This window comes from Myodes glareolus, chromosome 4 (genome assembly GCF_982192425.1).
Source record: "Myodes glareolus chromosome 4, mMyoGla1.1, whole genome shotgun sequence".
Lineage (NCBI taxonomy): Eukaryota > Metazoa > Chordata > Mammalia > Rodentia > Cricetidae > Myodes > Myodes glareolus.
This window is the reverse complement of record NC_142029.1, coordinates 8,391,860-8,417,032: the sequence shown is the minus strand read 5'-3', so window position 1 is coordinate 8,417,032 and position 25,173 is coordinate 8,391,860. Positions and strand designations below refer to the sequence as shown.

Here is a 25,173-nt window from a genome sequence, read left to right as displayed (position 1 = left end):
ACAAAAATGGAGTCCTCAGAAGTGGTTAGAGTTGGGGACAGTGAGAGTCCCAATTCTTAGCAGATTCCAAGGTCCCACCAGCACACCTATAGGACTGATAGCTCAGTAGGCACATATTTGAGAATTAAGAAATAATTGTCCCATTGGCTTAAATAGAACAAGCACTGCTTCTGAAGACAGGGTCTCACTATGCAGCATGGGTATTGCTATGTAGACCAAGCTGGACTTGAACTCACAGAGATCCACTTGCCTCTGTCTGCCCAGTGAGTGCCAGTGTGAAAGGTGTGCGTGACACCACTGCAACCCGCAAGTGCAAGCACTTTTGATTGCTTTAGATTGCTTTAGCGTGCCACTGACATCTCCCAATATCAGCAAACAGCCCTTTGGACCCCAGCACTTTGCACATACACACGACTCTACTAAAAGAGATATTTTTCTAGAACATTCTTTCTGCCATTTCTACTCTTGTCTCCACGCTATGCCGTATACTTCAAGGATCATTTTCTTCTAACCCTCGGATCCTTAAGGGGAGCAGATTATGAAGGACAAAGCATGGAATGGTCACTTCTGCCTCCCCCAGATTGGTTTTCTGGGAGACAGGGGAGCTGGTTGGTTTAGAAAACTCAGTGATGTCCAGTTTCATTCATATGTCCAAGGTGATCTTAAATTCATATTAGTAGGTAATTGCTGTCAAGTGTGGTGGACCTTACCTCTAATCGTAGCACTCAGAAATCTGAGGTAGGAGGATTGCTATGAGTTTAAAACCAGCTTGAACTGCATAGCGAGTTCTAGGGCCAGCCTCAGCTATGGTGTGAGAATTTGTGTGTGTGTGTGTGTGTGTGTGTGTGTGTGTGTGTGTGTGGTGGTGGTGGGGGAATAGCCACAACCATCATAACAAATCACCTCCCCTAAATAGGCGCTGAAGGTTGCTGGTTTCCCAAAGCTGAGGCTTCTATGGCATTGGGTGCTGTTGCTACTTTTCCAGTCTCTCCTGGCATGGGTCTGGACTTACACGTTCGCAGGGTTGCCAGATGGATCTTGTGGCTAAAATGCACTTTGTAACCAGCAGAGAGGCTGAGGCAGGCCCTGCAGCTTCGGGAACAAAAGCTAGGCCTTTCTCTCAAGCCTTCCCAGGTTGGTGTTTGGTTTCGGTTTTGTCACAGGGGAAGAAAACCTTTGGGTAGAGTCCTGAAGTTGTCCGCGGAAATCTAATGATCAGTTCTCTTGTTTTCTGTGGACCCTTGAACAGGGACTGTTCTTTGCTGCGAGAAAATACTACAACAGCTATTGAAAAAAATGAGAAGTTATTTTGGCTCACCGTTTGAGGCTCCAGCCCCTGATGGCAGGGGAGACAGGGCAGCAGGAGCTCAGGGTCCTGATCACACTGCACCCCAGTCAGGGAGCAGAGAGAGATGCAGGCTGGTGCTCAGCTCATGAAGTCTGGTAACCAAGGCCATGGAGTCCTGACACCCAAATGATCCCCCTCCTCCCCAGTTAACTCAGTGCCCTCCTGTACACACCCACAGGCTTGTTGCCATGGTGATTTTAAATCTCAAAGAGACAACCCAAGTTTCACCATCCCAGTGACTCCTTAGGCAAGCAGTGGAAGTCTCTCTGGAATTGTGATGTAATAGCCTTGGGTGTCTGGCAGCCTTTGCAGGGGCCCTGACCCCTCAGCGTCCCTGTCATCCCTATGCAAACAACCATCATTGAATCTTTTATTTATTTATTTTTACAAATTTTAACACCATCCCTTTCTAGTCATCCTTTGGGAACAGAGGACACAAAATGAGTGAGTATGTGTGTGTGTGTGTGTGTGTGTGTGTGTGTGTGTGTGTGTTTGTGTGTGTTGGGGGGTGGAAGAAGGAAACAAGACTTGCTTTATTGATTTTTACATTTGTGTCAAAGCACGGATCAAAAATCTGTGCCAAGGTTTCCACAGGCCTTTCCTCCAAAACCTAAACTCAGGGGATGGTGAGACCCTGGGGACACGCCAGCACCGCAGAAATCGAATTATTTTTCCTCAGTGTCCTTGAGACACAGCTTCAGTGGAGAGCACATGGGGAGGCTCCCCAGTAAACCTGTCAGACATTCTCTCCAACTGTCTCTCTCTAAATCTCTGTCTTAGACTGTCTTCTGCAGACTTCCAGTCAGTCGGGGGCTTTAGGGATTCCGTCTGATGCCCTTAGCTTGCTTATGAAGGGGTTCCTTGATTCTTTGTCTCAGTGCAGGCTTCTTTTTTAATTTGCAACAGCTAACTACTAATATTAGCACATCACACATGTGCAAAGTGGGTCAAATACTTTCCCACAATTCCCAATCACGTCTAAAATAATATGATAACCTATTGATTACCCATGGGCCCTAAAGTTATCTGTATCTGGAACAGGAACGACACCTTAGGTTGGCTTTTTGGTGTTGACTGGGGTCAGTTACTCAGAGAGGTCGGATGCTAGGCTACCAGAAAAGAAGAAAGCAAGCTTGACACAGAAAGTCAGGTGGGGTTGCTTGCTGTTGGAGACTGTGATTGTTTCAAAATCAGAATGATTGAAGGTAAAGTAGGCAGAAAATACTGATGGCCAGCTCTGGTAAAGTCACTGCCGTATTGAGTTGGGGAGATTTATTCTTTTGCTTTTTTCTTTCACTGTGAGAACTCGATGCAGCTCAGGGAGAGCACCAACCCAGACTCAGGGAGACGACATTGGAAGGTGGGGTGAAAGGTTCAACAGCGAAAGGAATGAGTGACTCGGCTTATACAGAAAAAAATCAAAATGGAATCGTTGGGCTCTATCCGGCTCTCCTCCCAGGTTAAAATTTTAGCTGCCACCATGAGTTATTGAACAGTGCTGTTTTTATTGACTGCCCTTTGAGTGCAGAGCGCTGCAAAGTAGGCGCTGTTTGTACTGATTTTCTTGTGATAAAAACTATTGCAGTCTAGACAAATTTTAATTTTGTGCTAGCCAGAACCTCTTACACACCGACCACTCAGCCGAAGAACACCATGCCCGGCAGATGCTTGCCTCAAAATCCCTGCACCCCTGTGCCTGACTTCTCAGGCCCTTAGGTGCCATTTGTGTCATTGGGGCAGACTTACCTGTGGGAGGAAATTATGGCCCTACTGACTCCGATCTGAGAGAATCCGGCCCAAGAGCACTAAGCCAGGAAGAGGCAGGAAGGACCGTGTGGTGAATCTGGTCTGTTCTAAAGCCATTGTGCTTAGCGACTCATTTGTAACTGAAAAAGCCACAGGGCTGGGGAGGTGGAAACGGCTCAGGCAGTGGAGCCCTTGTCGAACAAGCATGAGGATCCTCATTGAGAACCCGGTTAGAAGCTGGGGAAATGCCTGTGCCTGGAATCCTGGTGCTGTGATTGGTGAGTCTACAGAAGCTAGCAGGCCGCCCCTGAGCCTGGCTCACGTGTAGAATTTCAGACCAATGAGAGACGATGTCTCACGCACGCATGCATGCATGCACGCACACGCGCCTCCCACCATCCTCTTTGATAGAACAGTACTAGGGACTGAAGCTGGTACCTTGCAAGTTCTGCGAAAGTGCTCTCTGCCATCAAGTCACAGTTTATTATTTGGCTGCTTATTTAATTGTTTATTTATTTTAGACAAGGTCTCCCAAAGTTGCCCACTCAGGTCTTGAACTCACTCAGTGGCCCACGCTAACCTTGACCTTGTGACCCTCCTGCCTCAGCCCCCTGAGTAGTTGTGATGTTGGGTAGGCACCATCAAGTCAGACTTGTCCTTATTTCCAGAACTAGTTAAAATTGTCCCAAGGGACGCATGAAACAATTCTATCAGGACTAAGTTTGGCCTTTTTCTCTACTTCTCTGCACTTCCCTCAATCCTTCACTAGATGGCGTTCCAAATCAACCCATAGCCTCCGTGCCATTGTTTTGGTCCAGGGGAAGGTAGCCAGACACAACCGTCTCTCGAGACTTCCCTTCCCCAACTCTGTTTGATGCCTCCAGATGAGCAATGAGGTCCGCATGTTGCTGAGTATTTGATAGGCCGTCCTTGTAAATATTTTTGAGGTGGCTCTTGACGGGAAACATTTTAAAATCTTAGAATGGTTCTGTGTGATTGGCACGAAGTTTGGATAGATCCATCATTAGTGACCCCAGGCACCTAGCTGGTGCCGCGAATCAGGAACAGATTCACTCAGACTCCCTAATGGAGACAGTCAGTTCCAACCACAGGCCACCGTGGTGACAAGGGTGAAATTCAGAGTACAGCTAGAAAGGACAAATAGATGAGAAAGGAAAATATAAAGCAGAATGAATTTGGGACTGGGGAGACGGCTCAGTGACGATCTTGCAAAGCACCAGTACCTGGCCTCTGAGGTCACCTGTACTCATGTAGCCTGTATATACACACAGAGGCACAAATGCACATAAATCTTTTTCAAAAGAGATAAATTCGTGGAAGTGATTAAACCCTGAGCTTCATTTGAATATTTTGTCCACATTTCAAGTCTAGGACCTTCCTTTCAAGGCAACTGATGATATAATTTTTAAAAAATACCTACACATTCAACTGATTCAGAAAATATAACAGAGGCTGTCTTTTCAGAAGAAATTGGATTTGAAGTTTTTTGCAAAAAAGAAAAATGTACAAAGAGATGTCTGAATTGATGTGGCTTCATCACTAGCTAAAATGAATAAGAGGGTGTGCTTCCAATCCAAGTCAATTCCACATTTCTCTTCCTCTCTCCTCCCCCTTTTTCTTTCTTATTCAGACAGCTGGGCATCATCATTTTGACAAGTCTGTGCATAGTTGGTTCATTGCTGTCAGTAGTCAAGGAGACAGTTTGTGTGTGTGTGTCAGTGTCTCTGACTGTGTATCCCTGTGTGTGCTTGTCTGTTTCTCTGTGTCTGTGAGTATGTGTGTCTGACTACGTGTCTGTGCATGTTTGTCTGTGTGTGTCTGCGAGTATGTATATGTGTGTGTCTGACTATGTGTCTGTGTGTTTGTCTGTCTGACTGTGTGTCTCTCTTTCTGTCTGACTGTATATTTGTGTGTGTGTCTGTTTGTGTGTGAGTGTTTGTGTGTGAGTGTGTGTCTTTGTGTGTATGTATCTGTGTGTGTGTGTGTGTGTGTGTGTGTGTGTGAGAGAGAGAGAGAGAGAGAGAGAGAGAGAGAGAGAGGTGCTTGAGGTTGAGAGGCTTATCCATATAAAGATATTTCACACCGTCTGAGAGTTTGGATGCAAAAATCCTAGAGAGAGCATGGCTTGCTTATGGCTGTGGTCTGTCTGTCATCATTAAAACAAAAACAAAAAAAGAAAAAGCAAAGCCAGATTGGAATTGATTTGTCCCATAACCTGCTTGCCCTGTGATTGAGATAATTCAGCACTGTGGTGATGAGCCCCATCTGAGGGGCAAGACAAACTCAGGTCTATCTGAGTGGCACCTGCTGTAGACACACAAACTTGTTCCAGAGCACAGGTCATATGCAGGCCACCACAAAAAGCCTCTGGGGACTGACGAGTGGGAATTTTTTAACCCAAGTAGAATTCTTTCTGCACAGAATGTCTCAGGACTCTGCTGTCTTTCTGTCTTCAAACTCATCTTATTCCAGTGGTCTGGAGAGATGGATCAGTGGTTAAGAACAGTGCTTGCTGCTCTTTGAGAGAACCCAAGTTCAGATCCCAGTACCCATGTTGGTTGGCTCACGACTAACTGTCACTCCAGCTCTAGGGCACTCAGCACCCTCTGCTGGCCTCAGCAGACACTTACACACACATGGCGCATACATACGTGCACGCAGGGACACATGAATACATCTTATTAAAAATCGTATACTGTTTCATTTCCACTCCTGCACTGAGGGCCACTAAGCACTGAAAAGCACAGCACCACATTTATAGAAAATGCTTCGGATAATATACTAAACCAGGCTCATTTCCCCGATCGTTTCGGTGCTGGTTTTTGTCCTTACACTGCACCGGAGACGCTACTTCTATTTTTTGGCATTCCTAACCATAGGAAGCATGATGGATAGGGGTTAGAATCCATCTCTGAGAGTAGAAAAAAGGAGATGCTGCTTTGCACGCAAAGTGTCTGCTCCCCTGTTTCTTCAATGTCCACAGTGAGCCTCAGGCTGTTTCCCATGAGCCTCAGGAAAGCACTGATGGTGGAAACCTCTGCCTACTTGCTTTTCATAGTTAATATGGGGGTTCCCATACTTAGATCAATTTGCTGGAAAGAATTTCCAGGTTCAAGGTCCTAGGGATTGCAGGACTCCGGGCTTTCAATGACTAGATTCTGAAGTCAAGACTTCCATGCCTTTTCCATGGAACACCAACACTACCTGCACACATTTCAGAAATACTTCACAGGATAATCTGAGGCCTGGCTCCAATAATGCTCCTCCAACCCTGTTGTTGGTGGATTAATGTTGTCATTGCTCAGTTCCTTTGTGTTTAAGTATTTAAAAGCCTCTGTCACCTCTGTGTCGCCTAAACTACTCTACAAATGATGCCTGCTAGAATAACCACTGTTCCATTGCTGTCATTAAACACCACGATCTAAAGCAACTTACAGAGATAGAGTTGACTTTGGTTTATGCTTCCAAAGAGTGAGTCCATGACAGCTCTGAGGGAGGTGCGGCCAGAGGAAGGAGAGAGAAATTACATCTCCACCTACACACGCGAAGCAGAGACAGAGAGCAGGATGTGGGGCCAGGCGGTAAGACCTCAACTCTTACCTTCAGTGACATACTTCCTCTAGCAAGACTGCACTTCCTAAACAGTCCGTTATCACATCCACATAGCGCCACCAACTGGGCACAGTTTACAAATACAGTGGGACATTTCTCATTCAAGCCAGAGCACCTTCTCTGTAAGGTGGAACTGGGTCTCTTTGAGCTGACTAGCATATGTTGCTGAAGATGATGCCCCCATTTTTGTCCAGATCATTACTGGACTAAGTGTTCACACCTATAGTAAGGTCATGTGAGAGATTTGGTAGCGTGTCCTGTCATCCATGGAAAGGATGCCGTTCTTAGCGACTTAGGTCATTACTTTGCCCGAGAGGGCAAGATGTGGGAAGGGCATCTCAGCATTTTGGAGAGAGTACCACCTCAAGTGCTTTGTCCCAGCCGTGAGACGCTGACTACCACAGCTACTGGACACATTTGTGACCGATTATTCAAGAGAGAAGGCATTCAAGAGAAGGCAGAGCAACATATGAGTTCACGGCTTGGGAGAAGAAGGTGAAGACGCCTGTCAGTCACAAGACTGATCACCACATAACCCAGAAGTCTCTTTATATGGCAGGGAACACTCAAGTCTTATTTGCTAACCTCTGTCCACGTGGGACAAGGCTGTGATGCACAATTTTGGGTATTTCACAAACCGGTGCAGAACACACCAATTTTCTATCATTCAAAATATAAAGAGCATTTCCTTAATCACTTCTTCACACTATTTTCTGAAATAACATCTCTTGTGGAGTCCAGAGATCTCTAACTTAGCTAGGTTGGATAGCCAGAAAACCTCAGGGATCCTCCTGCCTCTGCCTCCCCAGTACTGGGAGGGATCCTCCTGCCTCTGCCTCCCCAGCACGGGAAGGATCCTCCTGCCTCTGCCTCCCCAGCACTGGGAGGGATCCTCCTGCCTCTGCCTCCCCAGCACTGGGATTGTAAGCACACTCCCCCAGTCCCATCTTTATGGAGGTCCATGAGGACCGAACCCAGGGCCTCTCGCTTTAGCAGCAAGCATCCATTTTGCCTGTAACCATCTCTGAAGGCCCTACAGTCAGGGGTTCTCTTTCTCCCTCTCCTCTCTGCCTGGGCTCTCCTCGTGTGTTTCCTTCCAGCCACCCAGTCTCACCCCCATCTGCCACACGCGACTCTATTGCCTTCTAGAGTGAGGACCTAGAACCTGTGAATGATCCACCTGGGGGTAGATTCAGGCCGAGCGATGGCTTTTCTGTTTTACTCCAATCAGTGTGCTGTGCCAAGACACGTCTGTTGTTTAATGTTTCCACTTTCTATTTGCCGTGGTTATAAAATAGAAAGTAAAATCTCCTGAACTGCTGCCTAGTAATATAAGTTTCAATTTCCTTTGGAAAGAAAAAACTCGACTCCTTTGTGAACCCAGAGATGAAAGCGGCCTGTTAAATGCAGATACGCCTGACCCACCGTCCTGGAGGTCAGCGGAGCAGGAGGAGACATGAAAGGTGCTCTTCCAAACTGGGTCAGAGATGTGTTAAAAGATGAGAGGGTTATTTCATGAATCTTTACAATAATCCACTCACCCAGGTTGAAGCAATTTCTGTAGTGTTTTGGGGGCCTTGTCTGGAGAGATGGATCAGCCAGTCTGAGCCGCATACGAAGTCCCACCCAGGTTCCATTTTTTTAGGGCTCCATTCAGTAGAATTCATTATTTTAGAAGCCAAGTAAAAAGCAGTCCTTAAAGTGCAATTTTCATCATTTTTCCCTACCTGTCTCTGAATGCATTTAAACAATATAATCTGAAATTGTGTTTCCCACCTCCGTAGGTAAAGAAAGGATGAGAACTTTAGAAATTTTGACTTAAAACAAATCTGTTCTGTGACCTTCAACCCTGACAGGAGGCAGAGGGGTCACCTGCAGTACCTGCTGAGATCTGGGGTGATGTGTTGGGGTAACATATGTTGACTATGAAACCCTGCCCTCTGCATGAGATCAGCAGCAAATGGGGAGCCCTGTGGTGTCGGCTAGAGTTAATGCACCTCTGGGCCACGCAGGGATGGTGGGAGACACGGACCTTAAATACTTAAAAAGAGAAAAGACCAAACACGTTTATTATAGGCTGTGTAATTGTGGGTCTGTGAAATGGAAGGGCAGTGGCTGAATGCCATTCAGAATCCTGCCGTCATCAATATACAAAACTGAGGACGGAAAGCGTTTCCTACCTGGAGAGTAAGAGCCAGAGGCAAGAAACTGGCAGCCCTTTAGTCCACATGACTTCATTATGATAATTTTAAAATGTATGTATATATCTATCTATATATATAAATATATATATAATACATTATTATGATAAATAGTATATATTATTATGTAACTAAGAGCTAACTCAAAAAGATAGTACTTAAAGCTTGAAATTGTAACACTTTTATGCAAAAAAATCTGAACTTAATGCTTCAGGTGCGATTTGCTTCATATGTATCGATTGTAGTCATTTTTATTTTTAAAATTTTAATCACATTTACTTATGTGTTTGTGTGTGTGTGTGTGTGTGTGCATATGTGTTGGAGGAGGGGCCGCTTGTTTGTTCCCGGCTGCTTAGCCCCGAAATAATCACACAGAAACTGTATTAATTAAATCACTGGTTGGCCCATTAGCTCTAGCTTCTTATTGGCTAACTCTTACATATTAATTTAACCCATTCCTATTAATCTGTGTATCACCACATGACTGTGGCTCACCGGCTAAAGTTTGGGCGTCCGTCTCTGGCCGGGCTCCATGGCTTCTCTCTGACTCTGCTTCCTTTCTCCCAGCATTCCGTTTAGTTTTTCCCAAAGCAGTTCCTTTATTAACCAGTGATATTCACAGCACATCACATATGTGTGTCCACAGTTGCCACAATGCATGTGTGGAAGTCAGAGGACATCTTGCAGCAGTTTGTTCTTCTGATGTACCCTGTTGGTGCCTGGGATCGAACTCAGGTTGGCAAGCTTGGTATCAGGCAGATTTTCCTGGGAGCTGCTTTCCTTAAGGGTTGCCAGTTTTAACGGTTGTTTTCTGCTCTATACTGTGTGGGTCAGGAATTTGGAAAGAAGCAACTTAAGGAAAGAGTTTATTTTGGCTCATGGTCTAAGGGTGTCATATAAATGGCCACAGGTTTATTCCTAAGTTACTAGGCAGAAGCATTGTATTTATCACCCCAAAGAGCCTTGGTTGCTGTTAGATGCTTCTTGGCATGGAATAAATCAGTCACCAAAATCTCAGCACATTGTTATTTCATGCCAAGTGGTGAGTGCATGTACCATTCTCAAAGAAAGTTGCCCTGAGATAATCTGTGAGTCAGCATCTTCATCTTCCTTAGCACGCTCCTCAAATGGCCCTTCCATCCCCAAGGTTTGCTTGCTTCCCCCAGAGGATGAACCCAGGGCTCTATGCATCTAAGGCAAGCATCTGGCCACTGAGCTACATCCCTAGTTCTACAGGTAAGGTTTGAATACTGTCCTTGTGTGGCTAACTATTGTGTCACTTGGCCACTTACTGTATCAGGCATCAATTCATGGAGGAAATGATTGTCTCTGCTGAGATAGCCAAGGGAAGGATGCAGAGATCCTGGATCATCGCCCATGGGATCCAGAAAGAAACGGGAACATACTCTTGTTCGCTCACACTTCAAAGACGCGATCTCTTCCAAGTGATCATTTTAAGAATCCTCGAGAAACATGAAAACTGTTTTTAACTCTCAGCTTCTCACTTCTGCTGACCCTTAAATTTAGTTATTTTCTCTGGTCCACAGCAAGGTTAGTGATTCATGGTGAAAACAGGAAGGACTAAAAGGTGTCAGGGTGTCAAGGAACTACTGACAAGTGGTGCCGAACAAGAACATCTTAACATTTGAGGCAACAAGATTCCTCCATGGGCTGGGTTATTTCCAGACTTATGGGTTATTCAATATCCATGATCTTGGGGACACTAAATGCAAGAAGCACTCCATGGTCATTGCAGCAATCCTAAATGGTTTGACGTGCTCTTTCTCTCTCTCTGTCTTTCTCTCTGTCTCTCTCTGTGTGTGTGCCTCTCCTCTCTCTCTGTCTCTCTCTCCCTGTCTCTGTCTCTCTCCCCTCTCTTTGTCTCTGTCTCTCTCTGTATGATTGTTTGTAACAAGAGGTCAACATTGGATGTATTTCCACACTTTATTTTTCGAGGCATATTCTCTTTCCAAATGTGGAGCTCATCAAATTTACAATGCCAGTCTGCTACCCAAGATGCAGGGATTCCCCTTGTCTCTGCCTCCCACGTTCTGAAATTGTAGGCACACCCACCACAGTTGGTTTATACGTGGGTGCTGGGATCTGATCTGGGGTCCTCATGGTGTTTTGTAATAAGCACTTCACCATCTCCCCCAGTCCCCTGACAGGCTTTCACAAGCCCCCGTGCTATTGCTTCTGCTTCTGCTGGAATTTACTGAGCTATGCCTCACTTCTTGGTGCACAAAGGAAATCTCTGAATGTGGGCGGAAAAGTGGGTGTTGACCCTAAACAGCTCTTCAGCTGCTATTAGCTCAACTGGCTGCCGGGACAAAATGGAGTATTAAGCTTTGCTTTATAGAGGGTGCAGAATGTTTATTGTGTCCATTCTTCAGCTAAAGCTTTCGGTTCAGTTTGCTTTGTTTTTATGACTGTTCATTTTGGCTGGCCTCAAATATATAGCTGACATTAGGTTTATTGGAACATCTGCCGTGGTTGTCTCTGTGATGTAAACACCACCGGTGAAACTAGCTGCCTCTTTTAGTCACCGAGGCCCTAAACTCCTCAGTTTGATACCTGCTCTTGTGTTGTCTTTTTCTAACTTGTGTTAGAAAAATCGTGAATGGGGTAGTTTTTTGAAATGGAGGCACAACTTATTTTGACTTCAGATGTACTCTAGAGAGAAATTAGGCTAAAAATATTCATAGTTGAAAAAGGCGTGTCTAGGGAAATGTAGCCATTTCTTCATGTTCTGCCAAGCTGAATTGATCTTTTAGATGCATGTGATTTCATGGGCGACAGATCACCAATTTTATATCATTTAAGCTTGAGAGACTTACACAGATATATTTCAACTCTAAATTATGGGGCAGGGGTATCAGGGCAAGTGCGCGGTGCAAAGGAATAAGACAAGTAAAAAATTAAAGCAAGTGAGGCCCTAAGATGTGGGCAGAAAATACATCAAAAGGAGAAAATTGACTCTTCAAGCATTCAAAATGAAAATGCTCATTGTTTTCTGGGGCATGCTTAAGTGTTTTGAATACTTTATCAAGTTTTACTATTAACAAACAACTTGGCTAACTTCTAAGCAACTTCTCCAAAGGTCATTGGTTTTGAAAGTTTTTCTTGTGGAAAATCGACATAAGCAATCCAGGAAGAGGAGAGTTCATCCCCACCCCCTGATCTCCTAGGATTGCATTTCGGGCCGCAACTCCCTTCCCTCATCATCTACCCCACTGCTGCCTCTACAGACACCCCAGCAAGAAGACCTTTCTATTCCTTGATTCCCAAAGAACACTGGAGTTCCTTTGTGAGTTTACAGACCACCAGGCGTACCTCTCCAAATCTAAACCCAGCTGCTCTGATGGGGTCTGAAGCCAGGTGACCTGCAGCTTTAAACACCTGTAGGAAATACCAGCCTTGCTGCTCAAGCTCCCTGTGATAGCGAGACACACGGCAGACCGCAGGGGAGCTGGGGAAACTTAGAGACACTCTAGAGCTTGGGCTTTGTGATCATGTCTTCAACCCCCAGAAGTAGCTTCTTCACCCACAAAGGAGACCTGTATTCTGGATAGTTGTGTAAACACAGACCTTTCTAGAAAATCTTAGGAAGTCATTCCCCGCCATACTAAATTTCCAGCGGTGTGGCTCCAGTGCAAAACACCATTAAGGTGATCAACCTTATGACAATCTAACTTTCTGAAGGCACAAGTACATTTGCATTATCCAGACTGGAAGGAATTTGGAGCCTGAGTGAAAGATTGTGCAGTCACAGCGTGCATGAGGTGTGAGATCCCGTGTCTAAACCAACTAAGGAGCAAAGGCTATCGTCTTGCCAACAGTGGGATGCAACAGATTCTTTGAGGAGGAGGAATCCCTCAGAAGCTGTGGTTTTCTCACACTTCTGAAGATTCAGATCTCAAGAGATGGTCACAGAGGGACCAAGAAGACGGGGGGGGGGGGGGTGCGGGACCAGGAACCAGGTGCAAATTAAAATTGACTTAAAGTATATTAATTTAAAGAAATGAGTGATATAGTTCATAATGGGAGTGTTTAACAGATTTTTAGCTCAATGACCTGATTTTTGTATAGTCTGTCACATCAGTAACAGTGTGACAAAATATTATCAGACGTTGTAGGGAGGCTGTCATGGCAATGCTCCATACCCCGATGTCTGATTTTGCCTGTGGAAGACACCCACATATGTATGTATATATTATGTATATATATGTAGACAATATATGTATGTATGTGTGTATGTATGTAAGTATATATATATATATCATATGCACATATATACAAACGATAGGTAAAGTTTTTTAAATGCCCAGGCAAAGCATTATAAGAAAAAAAACCCAATTTCTAAAAACCTCATTGAGTCCACATTGGATTAGTCTTCTATTCCTGGGCATGGGGCGTGATCTTCTGTATGGTTTGTGTGGTCAGTGAGACTCCATTGGAGAAAGATGTATTTCCACTGTGAGAGGCTGTGTTGACTGGAGTTTAGTTTAAGATCTATTTCATTTTTAAATCTTTGTATCTGTGTCTGCTATGAATTAGTGTGCAGGAATCCAAAGGGGTCAGAGGATGACATCAGATCTCCCTGGAACTGGAAGTCCAGGTGGGTGCGAGCAGCCATGTGGGTGTTGGAAACCGAACCTGGATCCTCCGTAAGGGCACTAAGTATCCTTAACTGCCGAGCCACCTCTCAAGGCCTCTTGTTTTGATGTTTTTGAGACAGGATCTCAAGTAGCCTAGGTAAGCTTTGCATTCTAGATCCTCCACTTTCCAAGAATGTTGAGATTACAGGTGTGCCCCCACTCCACCCAAGGAGATATATCTGTGTTAGCATAGAGTATGGACATATTTTCAAAACAATGTTATTTTCTGGACATGACTATTGTTCTCCATCCAAGGCAGAGGCGCTGCTAGACCAGTTGCTTATCAAATGGCTACCGTTGGTCAGGGAGAGTCATTTTACTTGTGCTCCCTTCTGTTTAAGCGCCTCTTGTCTTGTTAAATACGCTGCTACCCAGTGTTGTAGCAGACGACAAACAGAATGCCGTTGAAATGACCGTGTCGTTACGGGAACAAATTTAAGAGGGGAAACAGAAATCCTATGGAAACACGGAGAGGAAACTGTGCAATGAAATAGAAATGTCAGGATCTTCCTCCACTTAAGATTCAGGAACCAAGCGCACTGAAGCACAAGGAAAGAATTTGATTTACAATTTGAAGGAAATGCCGCAGTAAAATAATTGAGAGCCGGAAAGCAATCTTAGCCTTGCCAAATTGCTTTTCCCCATGCATGCTCCAGTTAGGCGCGGGACTTGGGTACTTACGTTTAGTTTGCACATATTTCCTTTCCCTGTGAATATTCCATCCTGCCAGATTAGGCCTGTTTCTACGCCTTTGCCGGCTGAAAGACAATATCCAAATTGCCTGGTCTCAGAGTTTGCCTTGCAGCCTGATAAACAGAACATGCTTGGTGTTTTTTTAAGTACAAGGGTGTTAATCCGACGGTTAGTGAAGTGAGCCTGGTCTTTACAATAAAAACATGGGCTCTTTCAAATTAGTCTGAAATGAGTATTGCAAAGCACAAAGAACTGGCAAAATATTTGTTAGCAGTAATAATTACTACCATTACAATGATGATTTGAGCTAGAAATTCAACAGGTTGTGGCTTTGGGGCTCCTCGGGACTTTCTTAAGCTACTCGGTATTTTTCAATAGAGGAGGCCTTTACTATGTGCATAGCAGTGACGTCTTCTGGGGAATAATTTTAGTAAATTCCCTGCTGTACTCTGTCAAACCCCAGCTCGGCTCCTTTGCTGAGACTAGCGATGTTTTATTACTTCTTTGTAATCTCAGAGAACCAGTAACAAACTTGAATTTAGGAAGTTTCTGTCTCTACGGGAGTTTTTGCCTTGTGGAAACTTGTATACTTTTGTGCCAGACACAAGAGCAGGATTTGAAGCTTCCAGCACATCCTTTTATTAAAAACATACCCTCTTCGGCGTGCAGTTTGTGGCATTAGAAAGCATTTCTGGGGCTGGTAAGCTGCCTCAGGAGGTGAAGGTCCTTGCTGCCAGGCCTGGCAACCTTGGTTGGTTAGTGGGTGGGGGGACATTGACTCTTAGAAATTGTCCTCTGACCTCCATACATGTGGTAGTGGCATGCACCCCACAAATAAATAAATAAAATGTGAAAAAGGTTAAAGCAAAATGACTTCTGGTTTGCTTATAAACCATGGCAGCCTGAGAGATCATGTTGATAATAGCTTCACTGAGCCTTGGGAGTGTCATAAGCCAGTGTCAAGTCCCAAATGTTTTTCACAGGTGGAGCAGGAAATGCCCTTTTTGAGAGAAGAATGGAAGCACTGAGAGTGAGCAGGGCACAAACATGCAAATGAGGCTGAAGCCCAGAGCACGCCTGCTTTAAATTAAAAATGGGCGGAGCCAGAGCTGGTTCTGTGCTGCAGGACTGGAAGCACGTTTGTACAGTTATATACGTTGTTGATGGGAAAAGTCTTGTTAATCAATCATCTTTAAGAGGTGGGTCTCAGTTAAGGCGTGGCCTCGCTGGGACCCACGGTAAAAGGTGTGCACCTCCGTGTGCGGGCTCTCTGCACCTTTTCCCGAGGGACATTGCTGTGCTTGGATTTCTCGTTTCCTGTTTCGTGAGTTTTCCCCTTATAGTAAATAAAATATAATTGTTTTATTCTTAGCTAGCCTGGTTATTTCAACACATTTTATTTTCTCATCTTTGATGGAAAGGGTTTTTGTTTTATTTTCTTGTCCATAGATTGAGGATTTTCCAATGCTTAAAATCTTAAGGTTTCTCTTAAAGAGAGGAATGATAGCTCAAGGACCCGTTACCATTCTATAAACTAGGTTCACCAAGAATCATCTAGGGCATTCAAGCCAGGTACAGCCATGTGCACCTACAACCCTACCACTAGTGGGCAGAGACAGATCCTGAGAACTCATTGTCCAGCCAGAGTAGCTGAAATGGCAAGTTTCGGATTCAGTAAGGGACCCCATGTCCTATGTAGCTTTAAATTGACATAGCCTAGAACCACTTGAGAAGGGTGTCTCAACAGAGAAACTTCCCAGATCATATTGAATATACCTGTGGAAGAGTGTCCTGGTTAATTGATGTAGGAGGTCCCAGTCCACTGTGGGCAGCAACATTCCCTGGGCAGATGGTCCTGGACTGTATAAGAAAGGGACAGCAAGCAGTGTCCCTCCATGGTTTCTGTTTCAAGTCTCTGCCCTGACATCTCTTGATGCTGGACTGTAATCTGTAAAATGAAGTGAACTACTTTCTACCCTAATTTTTTTTAAGCAGTGTTTAATCCCAGCAACACACGGAACTCGAAGACTCTCAAGTGCCTGACTTCCTCTTCTGTAAATAGACAAGCTGCCAGCAGCTCCTTGTGGTACCATAAAGGCGAACTAACACAGCCCAGCCACTTGACTTGGTGTATAAATGCTGTACACTCTCGATGAGTTATTACTATGTCAGACTCGAGGACAAGACTGAGGTCCACACCGATTGACTAAAGGTCAGTTGACGTGCTCTGACACTTGGTTTTATCTGTGCCCTCTTTCCCCTTGCAGGTGGCCCCAGCCATTAAGGAGAAAATGATGAAGAAGGGAAGTCTCATGCTGGGCTACCAGCCCCACCGAGGGAAGGTCAACTTCTTTCGCCAAGTGGTCATCAGCCCTCAAGTGAGCCGGGAAGACATGGACTTCCTGCTAGATGAGATCGACAGCCTAGGGAGGGATATGTAGCCATGGCTTTCCTTCCCCCAGAGACACCACTCCTGTCCTGGGGAGGGACCCAGATCCAGTGCATCTGGACACACCCTAGGTAGATGACAACCCTTCTGGTGAGATTAGCAAACATTCCCACTCCCACCAGAAAGCCAAAATGCTAAGCGAATACTCCTAAGGGTTCTTTGGCTGCCTGCTGCTACTGGCTGTAGAATGGAGAAAGCAGAAGCAATAAAAAGTTATTCCCTCAAATATTATCCCTGGAAACAACCCCGAGGAGGCTCTAGGCAGTGCCCTGTGGGTGGATATTGGATTGTCAGCTCCTATTGTTTTTTAAAGAACGTAGAAACACGCAGTGTGGAGCCTACAGCAACAAAGCCTCAATGTAGCCCCTGCGCCACAGCAAAACCATCACCAAGGAACTTACTAAAAACCCACACTCCCCAGCCTCGCCCCACACCATCTGAATCGAAAACCTGGCTCTAGTTTCCCAAGTTTTAATAAACACAGTTGGTGAGTCTTTCGCACAGTAAAATCTGAGAAACGATGGTCCAGGGAAAACCTTGACTGGGGCTTTGCCAGAAAAGGTCAGGCTTTGGAAAATACAACTGTTGTGTTTGTACCACAAATGTTCAGGGTGCCTGAAACATGTCAAACACACACACACACTTGCACACACACACAGACTGTGCAAGATTCTTATTGCCTAAAACTATTTTTATTTGGGATGATTTTTCCCCCCAAGGAGTGAAAAGGAATCATTATCTATTCTAATTTATCTGAGCTAGAGATCGGGGTAAAAACCAGATACTTTGTAGTGTGCCTTCTTGACCAGTGACAAATGAACACTAACCCATTTCTCCAAATGTGCCACTGGGTGGAAACAAACATGGCACATCTGTGTGGGTCTCTGACCCTCTTCTAGGCTTGGGAAGGCAGTTTTTATCTTCGCGCTCGGCTTTGTAGGGGTAGAATAAATTACCATAAGTGAAGTCCGAGGCAACAGCATTCTCTTTCCCTAACTCTGACATGTCACTTGGACAATTTTGGTGATCTCTCTTGGTGGAGACTCTAGCATCGGAGACCATCTCATGGCAGTACTTCATTGTTCATGGGCATAGATGATTGTAGCTGATTGTAGCTTTCTCTCCAACCATCGTCTGAGGTTTCTTTCTAGAGGGTTCTCTTTGACTAAGAAACGGACAGGATTCAGGGATGAGGGTGTAGAATGAAGGTTGTGTGGTGAGAGCTGCCCAGGTGTTGGATTGATGAACGCCGCCTCATCCTGTATCACTAACTCACGCCATTTAAATGTTGAGAAGTACTGATGAGTACTGTGCAGTGCCCGCTGAGTCTCTTCACTGTAGAGTACATGGTCTTGCTGCTAGCTCCACTCATCAGGGGCGTCTACACTTCATTTTCTGAACTGCTTCAAACTCCCTGGTGGTGGCAGCTATCCGTGCATGGCTTGATTCTTGTTGCCTTTTAAAAGCTGCCTACCTAAAATGCTCCTAAAATTGATGCCTGAAATAAGTTGTATTTTGTGAAATAAAAAGCCGTGTCAGCACTGCGTGTGATTGACAGTTCTTTCTCTGTCAGGCCTTTTTCGACAGGTGATATCAATACATTTTTAAGAAGTGAACTAGATTCAACTGGAAATTTAGTTTAACAACGGAAGACACTAGAAATGGTCTTTCTTATTCAACACCTAAAAAAAATGGAAAAGAATGTATAGCAAAGTATGGGTTTGTTATTTGGTCATTTTTTATCTACTAGGCAATCATGGGAAACTCAATAGCTACAGCTCAGGTCCTACTGCACCATTGATGGGATGTGGTAGTTTTTTTCATTGATGGAAAATACCCCTGGGATCAGATCATTTACAATCCCATTATTTTTGTTTGTTTCTTGAAATATTCTGCTAACCCTATCCATCAGGTATTTGGCTCGATGGTTATAAGAATAATCATTTGAGAGGATGGGGTGACAGCTCACTCAATAAAACATTTGCCTTAGAAACGTGAAGACCTGAGTCAGATCCCTAGAACTCACAAAGAAAAAAGGCTGGGTGTGGTGACCTGCCCGTATCATCCAGTCCTGGGCAGACAGGGACAGTCAGGTCCCTGAGCTAGTTAGCCTCGTCTACTGGAGTCTCAGTCTCAAACAACAGCAATAGATAAACAAACAAAACAACAGATAAATAAATAAATATGTAATAAATAAGATCAAGCTAAACTAAAACACGCACAATGGATAGACTAGATAAACTTGCTTTTAAAGTCTTCATTCGAGAAGAGACAGAGAATTGCCAGAGAAGCATACAAGTCAAGTAGTGGCGGAGCAAAGACAATTACCCAAGCGTCAAACTCTGCTGAGAATGGAGAAAGAGGCTTTGTTGAATCATTCTTTCAACACTGGCTTTAAATGAGCTGCGTGGCTGTGGGCTTTACTGACTGGACTCGTTGACGGTTGCCAGACCCTTCCTGTTGTCCAGCTGCCTTGGGGAGGAGAAGGATCAGCTGAACAATCCCTCTTAGGGCAGGCTGCACTGACATCACAGCTGTTTTCACTGGGCGGCAGAACAGGCTACCTCCCAGGTGCGAGGGCCACTGTTAATGAAGCTGCAGCACCTCCTCCACAGATTGTGCTCCAGCCATGACTGCTGCAGGTGATTTGTATGCTGACCCGTGATGACCCTGCTAACCCTGCAGCTTTTCAACTTTCTAGCTTTTGGAGGTTGTACATTCTCCAGTGACCCAACAGAAAGCTCCGGACTGGTGTCATGAGAGGTCAGTGACAGGTCCTTCTGTGCCATCCTTCTGTGATTGATGGAATTGGAAACAGTTATGATTGGTGCAAATCACAGCCTTACATTTGCATGCCATGCCCCATCCTTGGCTGTTTGGCTTATTTTACCAGCCAGCCAGGAAACATCCCTCTGTGCTGCCCCCACTGTTCCTCCCGGGATAGTTTTATTGCCTACTTATGATCTTTATCACATCTTCATCAGGGTGACTGCTGCTGTTTTGATCATGACCAAAAGCAAAATAGGGAACAAAGGGTTTATTTGGCTTACACTTCCACATTGTAGTTTATCACTGAAGAAGTCAGGACAGGAACTCAAACAGGGCAGGAACCTAGAAACAGGAGCTGATGCAGAGGCCATGAAAGAATGCTGCTTACTGACTTGCTCATCATGACTTGATTGTCTTGGATTATTTTTTTAACCTAATGCCACCAGCCAAAGTATGGCATCATCTACAATGGGCTGGGCCTTCTCTCATCAATCACTAATTAGAACTCATGGAGGCATTTTCTCATTTGAGGTTCCCTACTTTCAGATAACTCTAGCTCATGTCAAGTTGACAGAAAACTAGCCAGCAAAGGTAGTGTAGGCTGAGTTGGTTGTAGAAACAGGAGAAAACCACAGGACCAGGAGAGGTGGCAGCACCTGCCGCTATTGAGGTAGTGGCAGCAGCCATGGCAATAGAGAAAAGGCAGCTGAGGAATTCCAGAGAAATGAGTGAGGACAGAGTCAGTGAGGAAGAGAAATGACGGGAATGTGTAAGGATGGTGGACATATAGAGACAGAGAAAGAAGGGGTGGGAATGGGGAAGGTGGCGGGCATATAGAGACACTGAGAGAATGCAAAGAACGAAATTATCAGAAAGCACAAAGCTCAATGAGATGAAGATGGGAGACTGTAGGTCCTGGCTTCTTGAAGACGGAGGGATGAGCCAAGCCCTAAGGGCTACATATCTGGAACTCCAAGGCTCAGGAGTGTAGAGGAGGGAGAATACTATCTATTGTAGAACAGCTGACCAGGCAAGCCGCTGACAGTTGAGCCACTGAGCAGATGATTTAAGCAAGTAAGGGGCAGAGTTTCTTGGGTAAGGACGATCCACGGAGTGGAAGCTGTAAGGCCAGAGAGTGAGGATTGCATCCACAGTGTATCCAAGAACCGACATGGAGCTTACTGACTGGGGCAAAGTGAATGTGGGGGTTGCTGGTTTATGACTTTTTGAAAGTCAGTTACCCAGACTTCTGTGGGTAGGACCTCAAGTGACATAGAAGCACACCTGAGTATTTGACGTATTAGAAGCTCGTTACTTGCTCTTTGGACACTGGGATGTAAATGGGGATGAGTAGATACAGGGTGAACAAATTCTTACGAATTTTAATAAAATTGGTTATTCAAAACAAGCCCAAAGCATAGTTATTTAATAATTATGCCAACTCTACAAGACACACATGAAAATAAAACATAAAATAGAAAAGGAGGGGAAAAATCAAATGAGTAGGGGAAAAAAGTCTGTTTCGGGCACCTCATTTACTTCTGGGCTTGCTTTCTAGTTCTTGAGTCTGTGTGGCCTCTTCCACCATGTATTTGTGACTCTGTGTCTTCCTCATTACACACAGTGCTTTCTTCTACTTCTCCCCTCAGCTTCTTTGAGGACGGATCTATCTTCACACCTCTGTCTCCACGGCACTAAAATCCAGCTTGCCTTCATCTTTATTTCCTATAGCTTTTAGTTCTTGAAAAACATTTAAATCTCCATTGTAGCCCAGTAATTTCACAGCTTTCATATACTTAGCATTTTTACCTGGCTTGTTTTTCTCAGGAGAGCATTTTTCCACCAAAGCTGCAACCTTGTCTCTATATCTAAGTTTGAAATGTCTAAGGTAGTTAGGGTCTTTCAAGTTATTCTCTCAAGGAGGATGAGGATAACACGAGCCACTGGGTCATGTATTAACCAGGCATTGCCAAACCACATCACAGTGGGGCCACACCATGGCATGCATCTATGCTGGTGAACTCCAGTGTGCCAACATAGCATCTTTGGGGATCTTCTTTACTCCATATTAGCTGCATCTGGGCAGTTCCCATAAGCAAGTCCATAGTCACTAAGTACACCTGCTCAGGGTTTTTGTAACTCAGAAGAAGGTTGGAGGCTTTGGTAATCCCTGTGGACATACATTACTCGTGCTCATGGTGTTGGGGTGGTTTGAAAAAAAAAAACTAACCCCCAAAGGGAGTGGCTGTAAAGGGAGGTGTGGCCTTGTTGGAGTAGGTGTGGTGTTTGTTGTTGGAGGAAGGGTATCACTGTTAAGGCAGGCTTTGAGGTCTCATATGCTCACGATACCTGCCAGTGTCTCAGTCTACTTCCTGCTGCCTTTAGGATGTGAGACTCTCAGCTACTTCTCCAGCACCATGCCTGTCTGAATACTACCATACCCCACCATGATGACCAAAACTCTGAACTATAAGCAAGCCACCCCAATTAAATGTTTTCCTTTATAAGAGTTTCCATGGTCATGGTGTCTCTTGATAGCAACAGAAAACCTACTAAGACAATTATAGTCCAGGATATCTAGAATTCTTTCCTTAATAATACCATTTATTTATTTATTATTTATTTATATTTATTTAATGTACCAATCCCAGTTCTTCCCCCCTCCTCTCCTCTCATTCCTTCCCCCTTCCCTTCACCCCACCCCCATTCGCTCCTCAGAGAGAATAAGGCCTCCCCTGGGAAGTCAAATAAGTCTGTTGTCTCACCTCCTTAAGGCAGGTTCAAGGCTCTCCCCTCCTCCTGTATCTCTCCATAGAGAATGGGGTCCACAAAGTCAGTCCATGCATTAGAGATAGATCCTGCTCCCACTGCCCAAGTGGCCCCATATACTGCCCAAGCCACACTATGGTCACCTGTATTCAGGGGGCTTAGTTTGATCCTATGCAGGTTCCTCATTTGTCAGTCAGGAGTCAGTGATCTCCCACTAGATCAGGTTAGCTGATTCTGTGGGTTTCCCCATTGTGGTCTTGACCCCTTTGTTCATATTATCACTCCTCCCTCACTTCATTTGTACTCTGGGAACTCGGTCCAGTGGTTAGTTGTGAATCTCTGCATCTGCTTCCATCTCTTTCTGGAAGAGGGTTCTAGATACTCTGGGGTTGTAGACTGTAGGCTGGTTTTCCTTTTTTATGTCTGGTATCTACTTATGAGTGAGTACATAATATATTTGTCTTTTTGAGTCTGGGTTCCTCACTCAGTATGTTTTGTTTTTCTAGTTCCTACCATTTGCCTGCAAATTTAAAGATGTCATTGCTTTTTACTGTTGAGTAGTATTCCACTGTGTAAATGTATCACATTTTCCTTATCCATTCTTCAATTGAAGAGCATCTAGGTTGTTTTCAGGTTCTGGCTATTACAAATAATGTTGCTAGGAACATAGGTGAGCAAATGTTTTTATGGTGTGAGTGTGTCTCCTTTGGGTATATGCCCAAATGTGGTATTGCTGGGTCTTGAGGTAGATTGATTCCTAATTTTCTAAAAATTTGCCATACTGATTTCCATAGTGGCTGTACAAATTTGCATTCCCACCAGCAATGAAGGAGTGTTCCCCTTATTCCACATCCTTTCCCACATAAGTTGTCATCAGTGTTTTTTATCTTAGCCATCCTGGTTTGTATAAGATGGTATCTCAGATTTGTTTTGATTTGCATTTCCCTGATGACTAAGTATGTTGAGCATTTCCTTAGTTTCTGTTGGCCATTTGAGATTCTTGTGTTAAAAAAAAATCTGTTTAGATCTGTACTCCACTTTTAAATTTGATTATTTGGTAATTTTATGTCTAGTTTCTTATATTCTTTGAATATTTTGAAGATAAGCCCTCTGTCAAATGTGGAATTGGGTAAGATATTGGAGGCAGCCATATTGTTGTATTGATTATGTCCTTTGCTTTACAGAAGTTTATCAGTTTCAGGCGGTCCCATTTATTAATGTTGCTCTCAGTGTTTGTGCTACTGGTATTATATTTAGGGAGTGCTTTCCTGTGTAATACATTCAAGGGTACTTCACAATTTCTTGTCTGTGAGGCTCAGTGTAGTTAATTTTATGTTGAGGTATTTGATCCATTTGGACTTGAGTTTTGTGTATGGTGATAGATATGGATCTATTTGAATTCTTCTACATGTCGACATCCAGTTATACCAGCAACATTAGTTAAGAGGCTTTCTTTTTTCCATTTTATATGTCTTGCTTCTTTGTCAAAAATCAGGTTTTCATAGGTTTGTGGGTTAATATCAGGGCCTTCAATTTGATTACATTGGTTCACCTGTCTGTTTTAGGCAATACCAAGCTGTTTTCATTACTGTAGCTCTATGATAGAGCTTGAAGTCAGTGATGATGATGCCCCCAGAAGTTCCTTTATTGTACAAGGTTGATTTTTTTTTTATCTATCCTGGGTTTTTTGTTTGTTTGTTTGTTTCTTCATATGAAATTTAGTATTGTTATTTTTTTATGAGAAAGTAGTTTTATTAAATTATAAAGTATCCATTTCCGCCCCTCCTCCCTTCACCCTCCCACCCCCCCCCCAACTCCCTCTCCTCCTCTCTCTCCATCCCTAAGAGCAGTCAGGGTTTCCTGCCCTGTGGGAAGTTCAAGTTCCTCCCCCCTCCCTCCAGGTTCAGGAAGGTGAGTATCCAAACAGACTGGATCCCCAAAATCCAGTATATGCAGAGGAAACAAGTCCCAGTGTCATTGTCAATGGCTTTTCAGAAAGACTCCCGGCCAGCCACATTCAGAGAATCCGGCCACATTCAGAGAATCTGGTTGGATCATGTCCTCGTTCAGTCCCAGTTCAACTGGCCTTGGTGAACTCTCATTAGATCAGTCCCCTTGTATCAGTGGGTGATCGCATCCCTCGCAGTCCTGATTTACTTTTTCATTTTCTTCCTCCTTCTGCTCCTCATTTGGACCTTGGGGGGCTCAGTCCAGTGCTCCAATGTGGGTCTCCGTCTGTATCGCCATCCATCATCGGATGAAGGTTCCCTCTGGTCTTGCCTTCTTTGCTCACGTTCTCTTTCCTTCTGCTTCTCGTTTGGACATAGGGAATTAAGTCCAGTGTTCCAATGTGGGTCTCTGTCTCTATCTCCATCCATTGCCAGATGAAGAATCTATGGTGATAAGCAAAATATTCATCAGTATGGTTATGGGCCAAGGCCGGTTCAGGCACCCTCTCCTCTGTCCAGAGAACAATCTGGGGATCTCTCCTTGGACCTGGGATCCCATATATAATCAAGTCTCCTGTAAACCCTAAAATGACTCCCTTAGTTGAAATATATTCTTCCCTGATCCCATATTCATCCTTCCTCCCTCCCCCCATCCCAGTCCACCGAGCTTTCCCCATTCCTCCCCTACTCCCTTCCCTCTAACCCTCTCCCCTTCCAACAACCCTCCCACCCCCCCCCCCCCATGCACCCGAGGTTACCTGGGACTCTTGTCTATTTCCTATCTCCTGGCGGATAGCTAAATAATCTTCATCAGGTTCACCTTCTTATTTAGCTTCTCTAGGATCACGAATAATAGGCTCAAAGACCTTTAATTATGGTTAGAATCCACTTATGAGTGGATACATACCGTGTTCCTCTTTTTGGGTCTGGCTTACCTCACTCAGTAAAGCGTTTTCTA

The 25,173-nt window shown here is 44.5% G+C and overlaps 1 protein-coding gene and 1 pseudogene across 1 annotated transcript in view; one reads left to right on the top strand and one right to left on the bottom strand.

Annotated features, from left to right (window-relative positions):
• Window positions 1-18,260, top strand: part of Gadl1 (GAD like acidic amino acid decarboxylase 1) — a 143,985-nt gene extending 125,725 nt beyond the window's left edge. Inside the window, exon 14 of the mRNA XM_048423714.3 lies at window positions 16,547-18,260. Within this exon, the coding sequence (XP_048279671.3) occupies window positions 16,547-16,720 (174 nt within the window). The 3' untranslated portion in view covers window positions 16,721-18,260. The remainder of the gene's footprint in view (window positions 1-16,546) is intronic.
• Window positions 18,261-21,032: 2,772 nt separating this feature from the next.
• On the bottom strand, window positions 21,033-21,677 carry LOC146894519 (serine/threonine-protein kinase VRK1 pseudogene; annotated as a pseudogene).
• Window positions 21,678-25,173: the final 3,496 nt, after the last annotated feature.